Source organism: Phalacrocorax aristotelis, chromosome 5 (genome assembly GCF_949628215.1).
Source record: "Phalacrocorax aristotelis chromosome 5, bGulAri2.1, whole genome shotgun sequence".
NCBI lineage: Eukaryota > Metazoa > Chordata > Aves > Suliformes > Phalacrocoracidae > Phalacrocorax > Phalacrocorax aristotelis.
Window position 1 is genome coordinate 14,535,523 of NC_134280.1, and position 24,106 is coordinate 14,559,628.

The following is a 24,106-nucleotide window of genomic DNA, read 5'->3' on the forward strand; positions in this document are numbered from 1 at the left end:
ATCTTACCTGGCCACCAAATCATTCAACAGCCCTGTTTTAAGAGCTTTTTATTGCATATAAGTCTTGCACAAGAGTAGTATTCAGACTTCATAACATTTGTCTGTGCTTAGCAAACATTTCCAGGCAAATCACTCTTGTTAATTAGGCAAAGCACTTAGTCCAGTCCCTTCCATGTAGTTACAAGCGCACTCTCTGCTGGGTAGTTGCTGTTTTATAATGAAAAAGTTGTGGCATTCAAGTAAGTGTCAGGCACACAAAATTCTCAGAATGTGTTATAAGATCCAGATAAAGTTGTTACTCTCATGTCTTCTCCAGAATTCTGATTTCACCCCTGTAGACCTGATGTCTAGATACATACCACTTAAGATGCAACAACTGTTTTACTGTAGAGTTACTGGGAAAAGTGATTTTTTTAGGATTACAGAACAAGAGCTTAGTGTCACTATAGTTAGGCTTCTTTTTAAAAAGGGAGGACTACACAGGTCTTCAATACTCAAAAACAGGACTATGCTGCTGATCAGAAATAGAATAGTTTCATTCAAAATTTTCAAGGGTTTTTCTGCTACAGTGTCAATGCACACAGTGGCTGATAACTTGTCTTAACATACACAAAACAGTGCTTATAGAGAGGATAACCAGTATGTCACACAAGCTAGCTAGAGAAGACATATGAGAGCAATTCTAGAACACCATGCTAATACATCCCAGACACAACTACACTGCTATTAATCCCAACTGGTCAGGAAACTAGTCTAAGTATAATAAGATCAGGCATTTGCTAGTCACATGAGACAGCTCATAGACAAAAGCAAGTCTAGGTATTCATGTTTTACTACATCACCCAGTTTACAAAGCTGACAGCCTGACTTTTAGTAACATTCCACAAGTCACAATGGTTCTTTACCAAATTACACCATATCCTTTACAACTAAACATTCTCAATTCAAGAGTTTCATATACACTGTTTTAACCAAGAATAAGAGAAACAGAGCTCCTACTGCACCAACAGCATTTCCATTAGTAAACTAATATAGACTGGAAGAACAGAAAGCTGTCTACACAAACTTCGAGTACAGCTAGCTGCAAATGTTCTTTGTCCAAAGAAAACTGCTTACAATTTGTAATCTTTAAGGAAATACAAATTACTGAGTCACACATTTGGAGTCCTTATGGGCCCAACAGTAATTTCAGACCATCTTCTGTGGACTGATGAAATAAAGGCACCCTCTTCTTCAAGAAACCCCCACTATACACAGAGCAAAGGGGAGGCTTGAAACCGATTTTTTCCTTACTGGGCAAATGCCATAGCCATAATTCACCTCTCTTCTGGAAAAACCCACTACCAGTGTTTATTAAAAAAGCCAACTGCACAAACATGCTGAGAACAACTGCCCTAGACCAGCACTGACAAGTCAAAACAGGACAGGGACACAGCAAGAAGAGTTCTTATCACAATTCAAAGTGTTCTTGGCAGAAACCAAGAATGAGATCTTTAACATTAGCCACACCATATTTAGCTTTTTAGAGAAGGGAAAACAATTTATAAGTGTCTATAGCTATTTATTGCTTTTATAATAAAGACCACAGCCTATAAACAAAACAGCATGTTACAGGGCATCCTTAAACCCATTTACCCAGTGTACCATGGGAAAGATATTGGTTCAGGTACAAACAGTTAAAACAATGGCATTAACTTGTACCAGGCCCCTGAATCCTCTAAGTATGTATATATTCTAGTAAGTGAATTTATTTTTGATAATCTAGGCTTTCAGAAGCCCAACTGTTTTTGATTTTGTCCCAGTAAGAGTCAAGGGTTAGTCACTTGGCTACTAAACAAGTAGTAACAATCTAATTGAGCAGACGTCATTTGTCTTACCTTATCTACATTCGCTCTAGTTTTGGCAGAGGTTTCTACGTACTGCACACCCCACTCCTCTGCCTTACTTCTAGCCTCTTCTACAGGCACTTGTCTGCGCTCTTCCAAGTCAGATTTGTTTCCCACTACCAGTAAAGGGATTTTATCCTCTTCAGCCTTCACACGCAGGATCTGCTCCCTAATGCATCAGGTTTTGAAAATAAAGATATCTGTGTTAGTAGTAGCAGCAAAACTCCACCTTTATCAGGAATGGATCAAGTGGTCTGCATATTGCTAGTGTTTACAACAGTACATGGCTGAACAGTTGAATACACACTTCAAAATTATTCCAAGTTTAACATTTATACTAATAGATGCCTCACACTTCCAGGAGGGCAGTTGTACTATTTAGTTAGTAAGTTTACTATCTAGGCTCTGATAAAGAGGAACTGTGTGGCAGAAGAGCAACTCCCAACAGGAGTTCACATCTGAATCAGAAAAGGAGTACAAGTGCCATGTTCGCCAAGTTTCACCTCAGCATTCAGTCACCATCTTACCATCTTCAATTTCCAATCTACCTCCCACTTCAATACAGGTTGGGCAACATCAAGGCTTTGGCAAGGCTGTAGGTTGGGAACAGCATAAGTAGCTGGCAGAGATCATGCTTAATGGCTACCTAAGCTTTACACAGAGGCAAGAGTTACTAAATAGTGCTGAACTGAAATGCTAGTCACCTTCCTCCTTCAACGATTCCAGGAAAACATATGAACCATCAGCATTAACCTAGCTGTCTTTTGTCATCCTAGAAGGACCTATCAGCATCCAGGACAGGAGATTGAGCAATGCTGCAGGTCAGCCTCGAAGTCTGTGCTATTATTGGAGTAAAACATGGGTTGAAACCAGGCTGACACACACTGCTGTCCATCTAGGACTCTGAAGAACTGTACCAATCTACATTTATTTTTAGATTGCTTTATTTTGTTACAAGCGAAAGCCAAACTGGGCATGAGCAGGGTGCCTACAACCCCTCATCTCACTGAGCTACCACGCTACTTCAGATGCTTGCACCTTCCATCCACAAAATAACTAAATGTACGTAGAGTTCATGAGAACTGAAAATAGCATTAACACTGAAGTAGGCATTCCACTGTTGCATTCAACCATACCTTCACACATTTTCAGATTACTGAGGCACTTAAAGCAAACGCTGAATGCATAGCATCAGCAGGAAAGCTAGGTTTTAAAGACAAGCCCATAGTTGATTCAGTATTCAACCTTCTCATAGTTTAAGAATTCTAGAAGTTACAGGATCAATAATAGTAGTCTGGTTTAGCTTGTGATGCTGGTGATTCATACTACCCATTCCCCCCTCCCTCCTCCCAGGGAGGAGTTTTCCAAGGAGCTGGTTCTTAACACATCAGCCTAACTAAATACTCCATTTAACTAGTTCCACCATTTATTTACTTCTGACCCATTGAAAATCAGAAGATCCTCCATCTCAGAGCTTTAGGTCCTTCTTACTCATCTTTAGGGCTAGCATTACTTTTTCATTGTTTTGTTGTGCTAAAATCTTGAACCAACACACAGTTAACCTAGTTACAGGAGTCTGACAAAAAACAAACTGCCAGGATAAACATTCCTACTCCTTTTCATCCAAAGCCTTAAGCCTTGGGTTTAACCTTGTATTTCACTTGGGCACACAAGCCAAAACCCAGGCTGGGTGCTTTCAAGTGCCTCATTTTCCTCCTGTTTTTTTTTAACTAGTATCTGACTTTTTGCTCCATCTTATACTAGGAACAGTCCAAGTACTCAGTTTTGCAATCCTGCAACAGTTCAACTGTTTAGGTCCTTTAGGTGCTCCAGTTAGAGCAAACTGAGTAGAACAGCTCTGCTTGTGTGCCCTACAACTGTCAGCCTTCTGAAGTCTAGCAGAGTCACAGAATTATTAAGGAACAATATTTTTATATCTCTTAAAAGATTATGCAGTCTCCTACTACTGTTGGAACAGCATAATACATTAAGAACCTGGACCAATGTCCTAGAGTGCAAGGGGCATTTGCCATAGCCTTAATAAAAGCCTAGAAGTAAGTGTCTGCCTTAGCACTAGCATTTGCGTTACCTATTAGTATCTGTTAATCCTGTACCACTGAAGCAAAGTGAACATAAGCCAGACTGAAAGAGCTTTTGTTCTGGCCAACATAAGGAACTCCTACACTTTCCCTACATTTTTGCAAGTTTTACTTCAAGTTGTACAGCTGTCCTAGGGAATCCCTGGATTACCTTCTATACTGAGGAAACAACTATTATCAAATAAGAATTAGAAAATTTGCTCTGAAGAACCTGGCTAGATGAGTTCTGAGACCAGAACAATGGACTAAACTTCATTTTTCCTTTACACTACACAAGTGGTTTCTGTGCTTGGTCTGGTGCTGATTTTCTACATTAAAACTGCTAATCCCAAGGACAAAAATGGAAGCGTTTATTACTATGGTGTCTCTTTCTAGGAATACATCTGCCTACAATGGTACTGCTCGGCTGCCAACCCTTGTTTGGCACCAATCCATACCTGAGAGTGGAGGCTAATCCTTCCTTTCCTTAGAGCACCTGCTTATAGCAGTAAGCAATACAGTATCTGAAACCTGGCCAAAAGGCAGACTTAATTCCAGAAGTACTGCTCTAAGATAATTAAACTTCACATCCACAAAGACTGAAAACTGGCTTTGATATGCATGTTTTATGAGTCCAAGAATCTGTTACTTGCCTGAAGTTGCTGCTGGCATAATGCGCTCATAAGCTGAGGGCACGAAGACAACTAGAGCCAGAGGCTGGATACTATGGTTTAAGTTACCAGTTACTGAGAGCAAAATGGTTGGGTTGCCACTTTCATTGACCTAATGATAATGGACAAAAGCGCTACAGCTCTTTATTTTAAGAGCAGCTGTCAGAGCAACATGGGAACCAGATACTTCCCCCTGCCTGGGAGAAAAATACTTACCGAAACTCTGCTGTTGCTGTAAAGGATTCATGCTCTGTTATTGAGAAGACTAGAAGAAACCCTTCCCCACTGCGGAAATAGTTATCTCTGATAGCTGCATAATCCTCCTGTCCTGCTGTGTCCAGAATGTCTATCTGAACTTCTTCACCATCCAACACTACTTTTTTTCTGTAGCTGTCAGCCTTGGTAGGTTCATAGTCTTCTACAAACTGAAGATAAGACAGGGATTAGTGTTTGGAATTACTGTCAAATGGTCTCAGAATTTGTACATATCCATGCTCTTTCACTTTAGTGACGTTTAAATTCCTAAAAACCTTCTCATAATTCAGTCAACTACTAAGTTCCACCACTTTTTAGTTTTATTACAAAAAGCAAATTACTTAAGCACTTAATACAAACAGCCAGTCTGCCTGGTCAAGAAGAAACAGTCTTGCTACATGAAACACTGTTCAGCAATTTCAGCACAATTTAAGGGTCAAAGATACAGTATAAACTACCAGCAACCTGGTAGCATTATATAGATGTCCCACTACAAGAAAAGTCATTTGAGTGTACTTCAGGTACAGCTATCTGAAGCTTCAACAGGTGTGGAGGACAGCATCCAGCTGCTGAACATGAAAAGCTGCTCCATAATTACACAGGCACATACTTTAGTCCATTCAATATTGATCAGACCCACAAAGCCATTGCCAGTTCAACTTGTAGTTTTGTGCTGACAGCACGTGTCCCAACATCAGCTCTTTACCGTTCCACCTCATTTCTCTCAGCCTCGAAGTACAACAAAAGGCTGCACCATGAGCCTGATAAGCTGACTGGCCTTCACTAATGCCTATGCCACCTGTTCAGATAGCCACATCACTATGTTTTTTGTGGACACCTGTAGATAAATGCTATCTTCTTAACTACAGGATCGTGTATTCCTTCACATACTAGCCTGGATTGTCTGATCTAGCTTCCCGTATACCAGTATGGAAGTATTCATGCTTTGAACAAGCCTACTTCATCATCCAGCTCAGAATGAGCTAGAATGCTTACTTCTGACTTCAACCTTAACTGGCCTGAAAGAAACTGCAACAAGAGTAAAGTTCAATGCCCATTGGTAACAGCCTCTGAACACTCAGACAAGCACATTCACATTGTATGGGTCTTTTGAAGACTGTTCTTTCACTAATAAGCTTTAATTTTGTTACCCTTAGCCAAAGATGTTCCCAGAGGGCAGCCTTCCCAGATTCCTACATTATTCTCCTGCCAATCAGGTCATCAGGTCTTTTGTTACTCTTTAGTTTCCCTGGCCCACTACAGAAGTTTAGTAAGCTGTATCCATTGGTACTTTAGAGAAGCTGAACCAAACACTACTTACCTCATCATACATAAACTGAAGAGTGAGTGCAGATTTGCCCACACCTCCACTGCCAACCATAATTACTTTATGGAGGGCCAAGGAACTCTGGTTCTTGCTCTTGCTGGCAGCCATTGTCCTGCTTGCCACAGATGACGTGCCAGGCAACCAATCAGATCTGCAGGCAGAAGAAACACAGTCACCATCCACAGCCATGGCGACATCATGGTAGCATGCAGGTAAAGCACCTCACTAGTGCTGAAAGACCAGATTAAAACCCTGCCCAGCAAGCCTGAAGAATGGGCCATTTCAATGCACTGGCAAGCAAACCATGTCACTGATGTCTAAAGTATGAGCAGGAATGAGGTATTAGAATAAATACCCTTTATTAATGGTACTATTGTCACAAGTAGAAGTGCCAAAAGTTTCTCAGATCAGCTACTAGCTGAACAAGCTGTTATTTGTAAAGCCGTCCTACATGACTATCTAAAGCAGTTGCCAAAGGAAAAAAACACGCTAACAACACCAAGTTAAGTGTATTTGTTGTTCTTGTTATTAGGTTTTACACTGTTCTAAAATATTCCTTTAATGTTGATGCAACTTAGTTTCAACCTGGAAGCAGAGCTATACTTTAGAACTGGTTATAGGTAGAAAGATGACTTTTGATCTCCTCTCTATGTAGGCTAAGAAAAAAAACCAGAGATACACAGTAAATTCTGGCAGGAAAAAGTTGTAAAAGTTTCCAGCAGAAAGTCTTATGACACGGCATCAACATTTATTTTATATTCTTCCTGCCTTTTGATGCTGCAAATCTAATTTGCTTTTGGAAAAAAAAAGTTAAGACCTGCTTTACTGCAAGAAATTCTTTGTTCCTTTTCTTCGCCTGATGTTGCAAAGCCATAAAAGAGTAAGCTTCAATAAACGAGTACTAGTTAATAAGCCTTTGTGTGCCACGCAAACTGAGTAATTGTTGGAGACCTCTTAAAAATAATACTTCCTTAAGAGTAGCTGGACGCAGTCGTTGACAGAAACACAAGCATCAGCTGCCACACACTGATCAGCACAGATCAGCAGCTCTAAGAACAGCACTCTAGGGACAAAAGCAGAAGTGACTGATACAGAGAGACATGTCACCAGTCAGGATACCCACACTGAAAAAAAAATTAAGAGATGTGTACTCTAGGTGCCTAATGGCTAAAGGGAGACACTAGCATAGCGACACTCGTGTCCTCACAGCAAGACAGCTAAGGTTCCCAGACATTCATATCCCAGCAGAGTGCTGCAAGGATATCAGCAGACCACTCAGGAAATTCTGCTATAGGAAGTGGCTGTACCAGCCTTGATTTATAGCAGCACCCATTATTCCAGAAGCACCAGGCCTACCAGAAGTCTCAAATTTGCCTACCACAGCTACTCCAGAGAGATACTGGAAGTGTCACACCAAGTTCTACTGGATGGAAATAAAGGACCTACAGTAGAAGTTAGAGCACTATATTGGAAAAAAACTTCAGTATCACTAGCTGCCCTAAACAAAGTTAACTTTACAGTTAACTAAGCTATACTATACTAAGTGTAACTAACAATAAGGGATTGTCAACCTACAAACACACCATAGGATTATTTAGCCTGGAAAGAACCTTTGGATGTTGTCCAGTCCAAGCTTCTCCCTTGAAGCAGTTTGCCCCAAGCAATCCAGTTTGAGCCCTGCGTTTTGAGGTTGACAATTCCGTGACCAGTCTGGGCGACCTGCCCTGGGGTATGCCCATTGTGAAGATTTTCCCCCATCATGACTTGATGTTCTGAAAAGCAACAAATCAAACTAAGTTCTCATTGACTACTGCATACAAGAACAAACATGCCAACAATCAAGAATTTTCAAACATTTTCAAACATCTGAGCAGTAGTATTTTCCTATGCAGAGTATTTTACTCACACCTGTTTGCTATACACATTTGGTACAGTAATGCAAGTTAGTCTTTAAGCATTAATTCTGGGATAAACACTGGTAAGTGAAGACAGATATTTTTCTCTGGTAATCTATGTTATACATCAGCTCCCTCATCCAGGACACTCCTTAGTACAGACATGGGATGTGATAACTCCTACTTCTCAGATATTCTCCCCATAGAGCACAAATACATGTTTGTGTTGGGGACAGTAAATTCAGCCATTACCCCAGAGATTCCAAACCAGAAGAGGACTAGAAGCTTGATTTTTAATTCTTAGTCACCAGAAAGGCAAGAGGGGAAGAGAACAGAGCTTCCTGCCAGTGGAAAAACACAACAGGTAGCATCTGAACTCCAGAAATTGTTGCTGAAAGGCTTTCTTTGCTTGTAGTCCACACATCCTACAAGTTATAAACTAGAATTCAGCTTGCTTGACATAGACATCCAATGTGTAAGAGCTACACACTGACTACACAACGAGATAGCTTGGGGACTTTAAGTGTTCCAATAATACAGCTTGCTCAAGCTGTGGAAAAGCTTATTTTGTCCTAGTTCAAGAGTAGTCTGGATTTGACAGTCAGATAAGCTGCTTTCCGCAGAAGCCAAGTGGCCTGTAGCAACTTTTCAGCGTAATTGTGACTGGTTTTAATCTTTGAGCACTCCTTTAACAAGCATCTTAAGATTGTTGTAACTGGCAAGACAAACTTAATGCTGCTGCCTATTAAGTTGACATAAGTTCACTGTGCTATGGAACTGCAATAAAAAGATCATTTACTAACAGCTGATGGAGAAGATAGCAACTTTCTCCCTCCTGTCAATACAGATACCACCTCTTTCCCTGGTCATATTAAAGGAATAGCTGCCTTTTAGGCAAAAGTACTGATAACCATCACCTTGATTCAGGACAAGCTCTTCATAGAGGTAAGTGGAAAGAATATTCAAGTCCTTCCCTCTCCATCCCACCTCAACACCAGCCAGCAGAAACTGCAAGGTCAGCCTTCATACACAGTATATTACCTGACTTGTAACCATAATATTAAACAAAACCCATCCAATAGCCTACAAATTTATAGTTTGATTGCACCTAAGGCTAGCCGAGCTCTTAACGGCCACAGTACTTGATTTTCCTGCAGAGCTGTTACAATTGCCACTTGAATCTTTTAGAGTATCAACACTACATGAGCCCCCCCCAAAATACTGTGTTCAGTTTTGGGCCCCTCACTACAAGACAGACATGGAGCATGTCCAGAAGGGCAACGAAGCTGGTGAAGGGTCTAGAACACAAGTTTTATGAGGAGCAGCTGAGGGAACTGGGGTTGTTCAGGCTGGAGAAGAGAAGGCTGAGGGGAGACCTTATCGCTTTCTACAACTACCTGAAGAGAGGTTGTAGCAAGGTGGGTGTTGGTCTCTTCTCCCAAGTAAGAAGCAATAGGACAAGAGGAAATGGCCTCAAGTTGCACCAGGGGAGGTTTAGATTTAATACTAGGAAAAATTTCTTCACTAAAAGGACTGTCAAGCACTGGAACAGGCTGTCCAGGGAAGCAGTTGAGTCACCATCCTTGGAGGTATTTAAAAGGCATGTAGATGTGGCACTTGGGGACATCGTTTAGTGGTGGACTTGGCAGTTCTAGGTTGGTGGTTGGACTTGATCTTAAAGGTCTTTTCCAACCTAAACAATTCCATGAATGTGGGAGTCTGCTCACAACACAATCCCTACATTGTACACCCTCAATGAAATACCAGAAGCTCCACACAAGGCATCTCTTCTTTGGTGGCAAAGGAGGAAGCATAGCCCCATCCAGCCCCAGAAGAGTCAAGCACTACAGAACAAGGCAAGGCTGAAGCAGTATGGCATAGGATTGACACAGGGCAGCATCAGTGCAGAAGTTTTTATAAAACAGGCTAATAGCACCTCACTGGTTCAGAAAGGGGCATGGTGAGATTTTAATAGGAATACTCTAACAGAACAGGTGAAGCCACTGGAGCTATTTGTTTACTTGCATTTCCACCTCTGCAGCCCAAGAAACAGTTTACATACAATGGTTCTAAGCTCACATCTAGCAGTTCCTTGAGGTTAAAAAAATAATCAATTAACACAAGTGAAAGCTCTCTCCTCAGTCATCTCTGAGTAGGCAAGGCTGAATTTTCATTCTATTCTGTAGATTAAGAAACCCTGAGGCAGTCAAGACACTGACATTAACTCATCTGTTCCTTATGGAAAAGTCAGTCTTGGGAAATCCAACTACTTCTCAAAAAAGTAGCAGTGTCTAGAAGAACCTGTGATGACTGCAGTTGCTTTTAAACTAATGGGAATTGAATGATGTTTTAAGGGAAACTTAAGGCCAAGAGTCTTAACAGATCTGCTGAAGAGCCCACTCTGCATAAATGTCCAGACAAGTCACCTAATTCTGTGTAAGTATTCCCTCCTCTCCCACATTATTCTTTACTTGGTGGAAAGTAAACTACCCAAACAAGCAAGATTCACCCTCTTCTGACTGGGGAGGGGAGAGGAATGATCTAGTCAATGGCAGTCACTTCAAGAAAGGAACCCATTTTAGCTAAAACCATGACACCATGCAAATACATAGAAGAAAAAACACACAAGAAATTTCACTAAGTCTACCTGTTTTCCAGTAACTATTCTGTTACTGTAATTAAAAAAATTTAGACCCCTCCAAAAGCTTTAATTGGAACTGCTTCTAGTTCCCCCTATTCAGTTTGATATTTAAAACCAAACTAAGCTCTTAGCTCAAAATTGCTGAGATCAGCCCTTGTTTTCTCACTGTGCAGCTGATATCTTTGGACATTTCTTTTCATTGCTATCCTGCCACTGAAAGCAGCCATTCTTTGGATTTTAAAACAGGATTCTAGAAACCCTTAGCCCAATAGCTTCACAGAGGAGCTTTGTTAAACCTTTCAGATACCTACTTTTAAAGGAAAATCTGGGTATTCAACTTAGACTTAACTATGATTTCATCAAAAGCAAGCACAGAAAGGACAAGGTTTTGCAACAGTATTTTAGTGATCCTCATTTATCAGAGTATGAATTAGATGATTTGAGGTGTTTGGTTCTGAGATATGCCCGAAGAACATAATCACAGGAATTCCCTGGATCACAAAACTAATTAACAACCTCACTGAGCTATGAACTGTAAGAGCTCCTCAGCTGTTCTGAGGTTATCCAGAAAATATTTAAGTACTGAAATTCCATTAGCTTTCAATGGACTGTAAATGCTCCAACTGGTAATTCAACTATAAAAAATGGGTTCATTTAAGATTAAGTGGCATATTTAATGCTACTGAAAATTTTAGGATATGCAGGCTAAAAATAAAAATGCTACTTTATCTTCTTTTGCTGTGCTAATATCTTACCTCTTGGCATGCCTCCAGTTATTGGTTTTCAGGCTAAACAGAAATTATGATGTGTTTGGCAGAAATTCCTGCTTGGGATATCCTTGTATCTTTCCCTATTGCTGAGTGTTTCTACCTTCCAGTTGTGGCTAAAGATTTTTCTGGGCCGTGCTTAATCAGATAGGAGAATTCATTCAGCTTGAGACATCTTGCAGAGCAGGCTGGGGCAGCAGTTTCACAGCCCCCATTTATATCACCCAATACTGCTATCATCACCCTCTCTCCCTCGCCCCTGGCTGTTCAAACCCATCTCCTGCTGTAGGACAGACATTCAGCACAGCTGACTGGGGCTGCCAGTCAGATCAGCAAGGCCACATGCCTCAGTGTCAGTGCTGATGTGAGGGGAAAAAAGTAGTTTATACAACTGAGGCCAAAGAAGGTAGAACTACAGCAGCCAAAAGGTTATTATATTGCTCCAGAAACCAGCGATTTCCCTCATCCTGTTCACACTACGCTCCTTAGACATGTGTGCTGGTGCAGCCAGCACCCCGCTGCAGAGTCCAGCCTGAGCACTAAGTGAAAATGAAGTCTGAGATTTGCTTCTGGTAATCAAGCATTTTTTCTGTGCAAGAGTAGACTTGCAGTTGCAAAGATAAGAGCACTAGACAGGAAACTAGAAATGCATTTTGAAAATGTAATGCTTTAACATCAGGAGGAAAAAAATTTAGGGCGAGGAACTACCTTACTCTGTACACACAAAGGTTATACTCTTTATAGACGAGATCCTTGTTGGGAAAAGTGGCAGCCATAACCCTCAATGTTACAAGAAAAACCACAGAATGAATACCTTTACTTGATACACTGAAAGTTACAAGCTTACATTACACTAGTTTCAATCAATAAGAATTAGTTACTAATCCCACCCAAAACCCAGACTTATATCTACATTTAAAGACACTGTCACATCTACTCTCCAGCAGCAGCTATAAATACACTGCTAGTTAAATGGACACAAGAAGTAAGCCCAAGACAAGTAAGTTCAATGTAGCAGCAGTTTAAGGTTAAACCAGAACCTAAAGCCAGACCATAATTATTCCCTGTCTTCTACAAGGCTGGGGGAAAGATAAGCACAGGTTGAGGAACAGTTTTAATTCAGGAGTTATATTTCAAGTTAATCTGATTGGAGTATTAGCTTCAGAAGAAGACTGCAGCCTGCATGATAAGGATTCTTTCCTGCAGCACAGGTTTAAGAATTGCTCTTCTGAAGCATACCATATGCAGTATAAAAACAGTATGTTTAGTTTACTTGTAATCAACAGTCTTCCCCACATGCATGCATGAGGAAGCAAGAATTCCACACTAAGACCCAGAAATTACACTAAAAATATTCTAACACTATCAATAGCTTCAGACATCCAGTTGCTGAATGCTAGCCAGTTAAGATTAAGAATTCCTATTAGTGATCCTAAGTCTTCATACCATATCTTATTTTTCACTGTTCCACACATTTGCATGCAAAGTCATCTTCAGCTCTCCTCTTAGCTTAAAACTGTTAAATAGGATAAAGTGATCTTTAGAAGTGGCCTTATTATACAAAGACTTCCAGTGCTATTCTATGAAACAGCACGTGTCAGAAGGTCACTAAGGACAGGAGACTCCCTGATGCACTGCTACTTTAACTGACCATTACCCTAGCAACCTACAAAGTCTAGCACACTGTTCTTTGCAACAGGTTATAGCTAGACTTGGACAACCCCACTTTTTAAGGCTATCTTCAGATCTGGGTCACCAGGCTAGTGATCTATTTTAAATATAAAACACCTGTATATACTCAGCACATTGCCCCCCACCACCCTTGCCAAGCACAGCCCAACTTCCCTTAGGAGTTTTCAGAGATATGCATCATTATAGCTTAGAAAGTAATTTACTTGCTAGATTATTCTTAATTAAGAATACATCACTCAGTAGAGGACCATTCTAGATTACAAACACATAGGCAGTATCTTACATGTTAGCAGTAATTTCAAGGTAATAATCTTGCTTAGAATAATCCTGATATCCAACAAAAACTGTAACTAAGTCCTATCCAAGTCTGCAGCAAGGTTACTTATATCCCTGTTCCTAAGGAGTTTACATATCTGGGGGTTTTAGTTTTTTGAAATTGTGGGTTGGTTTTGGTTTGGTTTTTTTAACACAATTCCCTTAGAGTACAAGAAAAATAGCCAAGTAACTTATTTCTGATCAGTATCTAACTGAAGACTACCCTTAAACAGTATTTTAAAAACACTAGAGCACTCCAGAAAAATCACTTATATCTATGTTTGACTAAATAAGGTTGCAAAGGTCATGATAAAGTTAATACTCAACAGCCAGGCAACAATTGCATCAAGATATTATCATTGCATGTAAGCATCCCAACACAGTACTGTTTTGCAATACTGCAGTCACATGCAGGCCATAAGGCCTTGCAAATCACCTCAATTAGAGCTTGAATAAAGACACTAGAATGCAAGCCTTATTTCTGCTCCTTCATTTTGGTCTTGGGGCATCTTTACACATCTGTATAAAATGCCCATTTCATTACAATTACTCTATTTTTGTCACAGGCACAGAGTATTTAGGTAGGCATCTCCATTTCCCAGCCCAATAAATCAGTGCCTGTTTTTCTCCCCCTCTTAGTCTTTATAAATACAAAGATCATTCAACCAAAGAGGAATCACGGAAGGCAGCATTAAACAGACTATTCGAATAAGAAGGCAGAGTTACACAAAATCCTTTCTAATATACTACCAGGCTAAGACTATGCTATGATACCAAGTTGATTCCTGCTTAAAAAACCACACAGCTCACCTCAAAATGGAGCCCAGTGGGTGGAAAGGCAGCTACTTGGTTGTGCAGTAATGCATTTGTACAACCACAAACCGCTAGTCACCTATGTATGTGGTTCTAAGTGGATAGATGACACTAATCCAAGTATATTTGTACTAAATTCATGTACACTGAATGCATACAAAGCACTGTAAATACATGTAAGAACAGAAGCTAATGGTTGTCTCCACTGCTGTTCTACTTCATCTGCTGAACCATACTATTCACAATGTGAACTCCCCTAGGATATGATGCATGAAAATAGCCTACAGAGTGCTATACCCTACAGTCATTAGGCAAGTCATCTCTACCCAGACTTACTCACAGAGGAAGGAGATAAACTGGTAGTTCCCCTACAGGACTCTTTATAGATCCTAATGGGGATCAGAAAAAAAAAAAAAAAGAGACAATGTAACAGTGAGAAAACTGCCAATACTCCAGCATGCATCAACTTCCCAGGGAAGAGCACCATAAAAATATGTGTCAAGTAGTCAACTGTGAGATTGCTCAATTTATATTCATGCTGCTACAATGTCAGAAAATGCAACTTATGACTCTACCAAGGCACAGAGACCTAACATGATACTGTGCCTCTGCCTTCAGATCATCACTATCTGGAAGCTGGAATTTCTGTCCTGGATGCAGCATCAGCTCCAGTGACAGATAAACACATGAGGGAGATGACAATAACAAGGCAGAGAGATCTAGAATTAACCCCCTTGATAAGTACCCAAGCCATTTGGTCCCCATGACATTGCTGATGAGAACAGTCATCCTTTTAGAGCAGTAAGAAACTTGCACAACAGGCATCTTTGATGATTAAGAGGCTACCACGCTGGAGAATCTTTGCAAAACAACTTAAAGCACTGTTTATAGAATACTCTGCCTTTTAGAGCTGGGTTACTCCATTTACTTTTGCACTCTGAATTAATCAATGTTAAAGTGTCTTTAAGTCCACAGAAGATGTGCAGCAGCTAGGGCCATGTTTAGTAGGTTGCTTACCTGTTTCAGTCTTTAAAGGCTTCTGACTTTTTTTTCTTTTTACACACAGATGGTGTGTTCCTTTGATATTAGCAGTATGGTAGAATTGCAGTTGTAATGTTATACCCATCCTTCTAGATGCTAATAGTAGCTTTGCACCCTGCTTGCTTCATTGGGTGCAATCTACCAGCTCTGCCATATTACTGTAGCATCCTGTCACACAGGTATCAGTCCCATGTCAGTGGTGAACTCAACCAGCCACAGAACATGCTGCTTCCCCTCCCTAATTAGCAGCATCACTTCTCTTCACCAGAAGTGATATCAAGTGCATCAGGATCACAAGCGTTACACACCCTCCCACCTGGGGCAGTGAAGTTCCTCCTGAGAAGTGAGGTCCCTCAGCAAAGGACTCACAGTGCCCTTAAACTCTTGCACAAAAGGTTTATTATTTAGATAAAGGTAGTTACAGGTCAATGCAATCGTTATTAATACTTTACATTGCCTGTCTCACAGACAGCATACAGAAGCATCATAGTTTATAGAGAGTTTGGGGGAGGTGGGGGTGGGAATAAGAAGCCACAATCCCATTTCCATATTACTCAGTGGTGAGCAACAAGCAGATTGCATGCAGCACCAGTGGAATATACTCTGTTTCAACAAGATAGTGTTACCTGAAGTGGATGTCATAAGACACCAGTGCCATTACAGCTAAATAAACCCACTTCTGTAGTTAGATACCCAGCCAGAACTCTCCAGGTACTTTCAAGGAAGCCCCCACAACTAGTGTTAATACCCAGAAGACACACTGCAGACAGACTATAGGAGAAAAGTATCTCCACACTGCTCTTATCCTCCCAAAAACTTGGTAGAAAACCTGACAGAAATCTTCTACCTGCACAAAGACTGAGTCAATACCATTAATCAGTATTACTAGGCTAACAGTTTGTCACTGTGGTGGTAGCTATCTAGTTGTCTAATTACTCATTGTGAACTATGACACCATTTCTCACACTAGTCAATTAGGCTTATACCAGGAAAAATTACACTCAGGCAGAGTTGTACAACAGCCTCACTCCTACTGACTTGTGAAGCATATCTCAACTATGTTTTCTTTGAAAACTCATGCATGCAGCACCATGCTTGTCTTCAATACACATATACAGATATGATGCTTCCGATGGTTAATCTAATACAAATTTTTAATCAGATCTCTGGGAGTATAACAAATACAGACAAGTCAAGTATCTCAGCTTATACAATGTCTCAAGTGGCACACTAGACTTCAAAATAACCTAAGATTCAAATCCTACATCAGTACAAGGTTACAACATGGTTGCTGTTCTTACTTCAGTGGATAACCTGCAGCTGTAAAATCCACAAGGAAATTGCTACCAACATCACTCTAACAAATTCCAACAAATACCAATTCAGCCATAAGCATGCTATGGAGTTGCAGGATTTAATTCTTCAGCTCTCATGACAAGTTTCCTCCCGTCATCCCCAGAGTCCTTGAGCTGTCAGAGCTAGCCCACCAGCCTTGCAAATATGGCACAAAACACTGCAGACAGACAGGCCACTAGCTGCTACCAGTGCTCCCACAGAAGATGAGTCTCAATAGCTCATGCTGTCTTCAGTTTCCCCAGTGAACTGGATGTCTGGAATAAGTTAGAAGCCCAAACAGTGTTTAGTTTGGCCTAGGTACTAGCAGCAGAAGCAACTGTCTCTGCCCATACAATTACACTCCTTGCTTTTAAACTGAAGTTACTATCTCACATTCATATCTCCATTTGCGCAAATGTAAGCCACTGTTGTGATCACATTTGATGCAGGCAGGTAACTAAAACCCCTACTCTGACCTTACTCCTAACCATGGAGTCCCAGCTCCCCAGGGGCACTGGGGAATCATCTCCCTGTAGCCCCTGAAACTCCCTCCACTATTTTAAGCACTTAACTGAAGGGTTCACAGATGTATACTATGAGTCACCAAGCTCCCTCAACCAGGCCCACCACAACAGTGCCAAGCACCCAACCTTTTCCCCATCTTTCAATCAATTCACTTGCATTACTTTGCATCAAAGCAACAATAGTGCCATTTAGCACTTCATATAATTACTAGTTATCCATAATTCAGCTCCTGCATTAAGTCACCTTTAAACAGATTTCTTCATTCTGGCTTCCCCAGCCAGCAAGAGTGAATACCACACCAAGGTATTGAGCACATACAAGAAGCTACCTTTCTACAGGACTAAGAACAGATGTTTTACATAACAGAAAGGCATGTGGTTTTCCAGTCTGCTATATTCATATACTTTATCTCACAGCCAAAAGCAGTATTTCTGTCTTTAAATATAAACTGGATTACTACACCAGTACAGGGGTCACATGCAATTTTGGTATCCCTACTCTAAGTGTAAAATAAAACTAATAAACACTAAAAAGCTGTGGAGAGCTTCCCTTATGGGAGAAGTGTTAATCCTTGGTCTCCCTCATGGCAAATGCTCTGCCTACCATTACAAAAGCATTTGCAGCCAAACCTGTGCTCTCCAACCACAGAGCCACCAGAGTGCTGTAGAAGGAAGAGTGGCACAATATAACATGCTTGTTGATAACTCTGGTTTTGGGTGGCAGACTTAACTCAGAACCACTTGACTTCAACATAGAGAAATTAGGACACATTTAGTTTGGGACACTTCCCTTTATGACCTAGCAAGCGGCAGATCACATGAAAACACAGAACCAATGCAGAATATAAAGTACACGTTTATTCTTGCGTGCTTTTTTGAGACATTTCCTCTCTCCACAGAGCACATTACCAGAATAAAAAGCCCACTATTATTCTGAGACACAGCCAGCTTGTCTCATAGCTCTCATGCTTTTCCAGGGAAGTCAGGGTGTTTCTATACACTAATGAATGCAGCACTGGGAGCAAACAGGAGACGTCTGGTGTCTGTGCTTAGCTGCAAGGATCATAACTTCACTGGGATCTCAGGGATAAATTGGGATAGCTCTCATGGCTAGAATGCTGCAGTGGATGGCTACAGGCTTTTTAGGACAAACAGGCCAGGACAGCAAAGCAGGAGAGTTGCCCTTCCAATGAGAACAGAGGAATGCATGAAGTTCCACCTAGGGATAGATGAGCCAGTTTATGTGTGAGGATTAATGCAGTTAGCAGGAGGGCTGGACAAGACAGTCTCCAGGAGTGCCCTCCAACCTCAGTAACTCTATAATTCAAGTCTGTGCCCCAGCAATAGAGTTGCTATAAATCTTATTTGTGGAGAGTGTTGGAAGTGGAAGGCCTATTTGACAACTTACACAAGTTGTCAAGCAGCAGAGCTAAAAAAAAGCCACTTACAGCAAGTCCTTCATGACCAACTCTTAATTAGAAATCTTAGCTCATATTTACATGATTATAACAGAAGACATGTTCAGAGGACAGCTACTGTTAAAAAGACAGTTGTGAATACTTAAGGAACGGGAGTTGGGCAAGATCACTGCTTGATCCCTATTTTTTACAAACTAAATTAAGATAAAGATGTACTGTACCACCAGTCAGCCTACTTATGTCTAATAATTTTTTGAATTAGTTTCCTTCCATTATAGCTTCAGAGCAGATTCAACCCATAAAGCCTACTTTGCATTGAGAACTTTTAAGTTTGTCTTAAAGGCAAACCAAAATCACTTGCAGAATTGTTTAAAAATTAAATTGCTTCCTAAAATTGTGTTTTGAAAATGAGAAAGTAGAATGAGAAATAGCACCACTTTCAAGCACACATTCCTGTCTTTTGAAAGACCATTTCCTTAAATTGCTTGGCTAGTCTATTTTATGATATGGTAGATGGAAGCAGAGGGCTGCCATAAAAGTCAATGAGACTTCTTGGTGACTACACTAATGAGAATTCCTTACCTACCCAAAATGGGACCTCACAGTAAGCCAAGAACACTGAATAGCAGAAGAGTACCATCATGGGGAGGAGTTTCTTACCGCAGCAAATGGAAAGGCTGTATGGGAGATCACTACATACTGTAGAATTAGTTCATTCTAATCAGGGAGCAGCTTCCCCAATTAGCAAAACCACCTCTTTTCTGGAAGGCTGAGGCAACTGGCATGCAGCTTGATCTAAAAACATTTCACTTGTTAAATGTCTGCTTTAGAGCTGTACCCAAGACAGAACCCTACTGAGCAGGGTAGCACTAACCTTATAAACCAACTCCTTTAAAAAAGCCACTTAAGCCACTTTAGTGTTCCACAACATGTGACCCAGAGTACAGGTAGCTCCTACAGTTGAATGTTTAAAGTGCTTTGGCATGTTTTGGGTATAATCCTGTAATGCAGTACTCTAATAAACTTACCCACAAAATGGGTTTTCTTTTTTTTAAACCTGTGATTTAAGCCATTAGCTTGCAAAAAATTGTCATCAATATTAAATCTAAATTGGAAATATTCTTTAACATGGCCACCTACAGGAACAAAACCATGCCCAAAGCTGGGGCTAAGTCTAGGTCTCTAATACTCTTCTGAAGATTTATCTTTTTCACTACACGTAAGGTACATACAGTAAGAGCTAGAAACCAGAGAAATCACAGCACCTGCTTAGCTCAGCGTGTTTTCAGCTTTCCAGTTCTATGCTTCGACTTCAGATTAGTTATGCCACATTCCAAATTTAGTAAGAACACATTCAAAACTCCAGTTTCATTGCACTTTTAGTGGCCTGAAATATTTCATACTAATCACACCAACTGACAGCAACACTAATTCACAAAGTAACAGTTGACAGGATTAAGGCTTTAACAAATGCTTGTAATCCCAGGACCAATTTTTCAGTCTTCAACTTGTGATCATGCAAAGATTCTTAGTCAGGACTGCATTTGCATTAAGTCTCATATTTCTGTAATCAACCATTATTTGCTCCTTTCTCAATCACTTCAGCAAGCATTGGGAAGGCTATGGGATCTTGAGTGTTTGAATTTGAGTTGAATGTACTAGCTTAGAGCAGTCACTTTGTCACCATAAAGATTCAAGCAGCTACTTACACAGCAGCCTGAATAACATTCTCACATTACATGACTTCATGACTCTCATTTTGACAGGTCTTGAAAAACACATTTGCACATCTCAAGCACAAGAGACAAAACAGATCCTCTAATATTACTATTAAAGCAGCATTTGGAAGAACACGAAGAGACAAAGCATGAGTTTATATAGACTTATCTTGTTTAAATGACACGACAACTTGATATTTCTGGGGCAGGAATGGATGAAAGTTGCTTAGGCCTGTTTAATGGGCTAAAAGGAGCTATCAGTGTGATTGCTTTTTGGCAGCTATTAACAAGAACTTTTAAAACATCTGCCCATAGCCTCTTATCAAGGGGCAAGTACCAGTTGTATCATAGAACAAAAGCAAGAAAATTGATTATTATCACTAGGAGAGTGAACCAGCCAAGATTGTTTGCTGACCTTGCCACTCCATGCAATAGAGGGTAACAGGCAATGGAACCTTATCACCACTGCTTGACAGTGGTGCAGAAGAGTTAGACACATAGGGGTGGAAGAAGAGAGAAAACCTAAAGAATTAAAGTACTATCCTGCTGATAAAAACCTTCCAAGTCAAGACAGAGAGTTTGAGAATACAGTTGTTATCTAACCTGGTTGATAATTAGGATCAGCACCTTTCATAAGTCAATTGCTACTTGAAGTCAGGCACACAGGGTGTGAAAAGCAGCAAGCACAAGACCCACGTTCATCTACTTATGTGACCTCCCCAGCCACAGCCTTTCCCTCAAATCCCAGAAACCACTACTCCCATTGAGTTGGTTGCTCCAGGCACAAGATAGCAACCAGCTTTAGGTACTGTTTGTCTTGATACCACTATGCACTTGCATCCCCATGAGTGCTTACTGCCTGCACAGCTGTCATGAGTAACAGGCTCCTCCAGTGCCTCTGCTAAGAGAGGCCATTCAGATTAATTCAGTGTGTCATAGAAAGCAATTCACATTTCTAGTAAGTCACATGCCGTTTGAGCCTAGTTAATACAAAAGTTATCAAGTTAACCTTAAAATGCAAGTATCTACTGCACGGAACGTGAACGGATTTTACAAAGCAACAGGACATGAACAAACTACAAACCAGATTCCCAAATCATGATGTTAGGGCATGTTCTGCTACATCACTTGGTCATTTCTGCTCTGTCCACAGGACAGAGCTGTTGCTTGTGAAGCCTGGACCCCAACACTTCCCAGGGAAGCAAGCCGTTTTATCCAGTATTTGGTCAAATAACAGTTGGTGCTTAATCAATTAAGTTGCAGCTGAAAAAACTTAAAGCCTGAAAGAGGCATTAGATTGCAGAATCTATATAACATTCAGAATTTCAGTGTACACATCTGAGCTGTCTAGGCAGCATCCCATCATTACTGCCTTGATTTGATCAAAGTGCCTCCACTGTTGTTCTATCCAGGTACCCAGTACCACTGCACTGACAATTAGAGCAAGTTTGAGAGTTTTAAAGGCTGACCAAGACATGGTATTGTCTGGTCAAATTAAGCTTTCAGTTAAGAGTTTTTTGTAAAGCATTACAGCTAAATCTTTAAACTAGACATTTCTCTGCAGCATATATATAACACCAGTGAAAATAGGTCAGCTTCACTTTTCTCCAGGCATGCAAAACAGAACCAAGTTGGCCTACTCCAAAAGATGTGCACAACAGACAATTTACTACTAAAAATCTAATACAGGAAACTTATTTACAGGAGTAGTCTGAAAGTTTTTCTATTCTTTAAATAAAATATTTAATGCAGGAAGTAAATGCAAAAGCTTTTACTGTGGTAAGTTGATATTATCCAATCATAAGCAAAAATCTAAGTTCAGTGTACAGGGGACGAAAGTGATTAAAGCAGTAGATAAGATTACTTTAACAAGTCTGCTATAAGTGAATAGCTGTAGAGATGCTCTTACCAAGTAAGACTGAGCTGTTGCTATTGAATTATCTACAATAAAGTTATTTTCAGCCTTCAAGCAAATCACTTGCCAGAGCCACAAGTCTGTTTCTCAGTTGTTAGTTCCTTCTCTCAGATTTGATAACTTCAGCCTGGAGTGGGGGGAGTGTAAGGCATCAAAAAAAGGACAGCTTTTCCTAAAAATCACAGCCTTTGAACTGATGGGCTCTTTCCTCCCCCTCACAAGAGAAACAAGGATCTCAGAACTAGAGAAGTAATGTTTGGACAGTTCAACAAGCAAAAAGCTACCCAGACCACAGACTTAAACTTTGAAAAAGGCAAGGCTGGTCCTACTGCACATAGTCTCGCTGCTCCCTTTCCCCCATGAAAATACCCAGGGCAGTGAAGACTAAGTCTCCTGCCCTAGGATCACAATTGATTCAAGAGGACTCCAGCAGTAAGACCAATTCAGGCCTCCAGCAACTGTTCAAGAAGCATGACCCAGTTGCTTTGTCTCAGAACCACTCTCCCTGCCCTTCTCCAGGTAAGGGCATCTCAGGCACCACCTTTCTCCTCGTCCAAGGTCTGCACCAGTAAGGCTGAAGGGAGAATAAACAACAGCAGAGAGAGAACCTGGCCAGATAAAACAACATTCCTCCCAAACTTCTGGTTCAGCTGAGAGCAATAGCGTATCAAACCCTCCATTTATCTCGCACAGATGAAACGTTATCACTTATCCCAGGGCAACCAAGGGAAGGCAGAGAAGCCTGCACAGCAGGAAGCCGCCAGAGAAACTAAGGCTTAAGGCCAGCTTCTCCTCGTCCGTTCCCTGCCCCGAGCCCCACGTGTAGACACAAGCCAGAGCAGCCGGCCAGCTTCGACGGCTCCACCGCAGCCCCGACGCCGCCGGGACGTCGCAGAAGTCGCCGAACCCAGGAGAGCGCGGCCGCAGCGCAGCGGAGCCTCCCTTCCCCTCCCCTCCCCTCCCCGCTCCCACGCAGGCCCAGGGACACGGGCTACACGCGAGGCGCTGCTTCCCCCGCACCCCCAAGGCTTTCCGAGGGCCGAGGAGCCGCGCCCCAGGGCAGGAGCCGCTGCCGGACTCTCCTCGCCCCACGCACCCGGGAGGAAGGGGCTGCCCCGCACCCCCGGCGACACCTCCCCTCCCTCTCCACAGAAACGGGGGCGGGGGGGGGGAAAAGGTGGAGGCCCAGCCGCACGCCCAGGCCAGCTCAGGCCGCGGCCAAGACCTGGCGGCTGCTGCCCCACCTCGCCGAGGGAGCGGGGCAGGGGCAGCTGAACTCCCCGCCACCCCGAACCGGGGCGGGGGGGGAGGGAGCCGGGGTCGCTCCGAGACACGCCGCCTCCCCTCACCTGGAGACTAAGACCCGACTCCGCGCTGCGGCTCCAACCCGGCGCCCGCCTCTGCTTTAACCGCCGCCGCCACCGCCCCCCGCGCGCTCATTGGGGTGCCGCCGCCCGCGCGCCCCCGCCGCGCACTTCCGCCCTCGTCTCACCAGCGGGGCCGGCTCCCCGCGGGCGCGCGCCCGCCCCGGCACCGCCTCCTCCTCCTCCCCCCGCCCGGTCTGCGGTCACGTGGCTCTCTCGGGCCAATCGGCTCGGGAGGCGGAGGGGGCGGGGCGGAGGGCGGTGGTTGCTGCTGGGGGGCGGGGCGCGGCCGGTGCCGTGGGGCAGCTGAGGGGGTGTTAGCGCCGGGGCTGGCTCTGTTAACGGGAGCAGCCAAGGAGCAGCAGGAAAGGGCTGCCCGCCCCGTTGCTGCTTCTGTCTGTGAGGGAAAGGGGCCTGGGGGGGAGCTGCTGTCGGCTTGGTTCCCCTCAGA

The 24,106-nt window shown here is 42.2% G+C and overlaps 1 protein-coding gene across 3 annotated transcripts in view; it reads right to left on the reverse strand.

The window, feature by feature from the left end:
• Positions 1 to 24,106, reverse strand: part of RALB (RAS like proto-oncogene B) — a 49,821-nt gene that overhangs the window by 2,087 nt on the left and 23,628 nt on the right. The window contains exons 1-4 of one of the 3 annotated variants that reach the window (XM_075093069.1): positions 23,784 to 23,836; positions 6,212 to 6,368; positions 4,852 to 5,060; positions 1,878 to 2,055 (exon numbers count right to left, since the gene is read on the reverse strand). In XM_075093069.1, coding sequence (XP_074949170.1) covers positions 1,878 to 2,055; positions 4,852 to 5,060; positions 6,212 to 6,325 — 501 coding nt within the window. In that variant the 5' untranslated portion in view covers positions 6,326 to 6,368; positions 23,784 to 23,836. Of the gene's footprint in view, positions 1 to 1,877; positions 2,056 to 4,851; positions 5,061 to 6,211; positions 6,369 to 23,640; positions 23,837 to 24,106 lie in introns of those variants that run through there. The other 2 variants (XM_075093066.1, XM_075093067.1) reach the window with 2 other exon arrangements.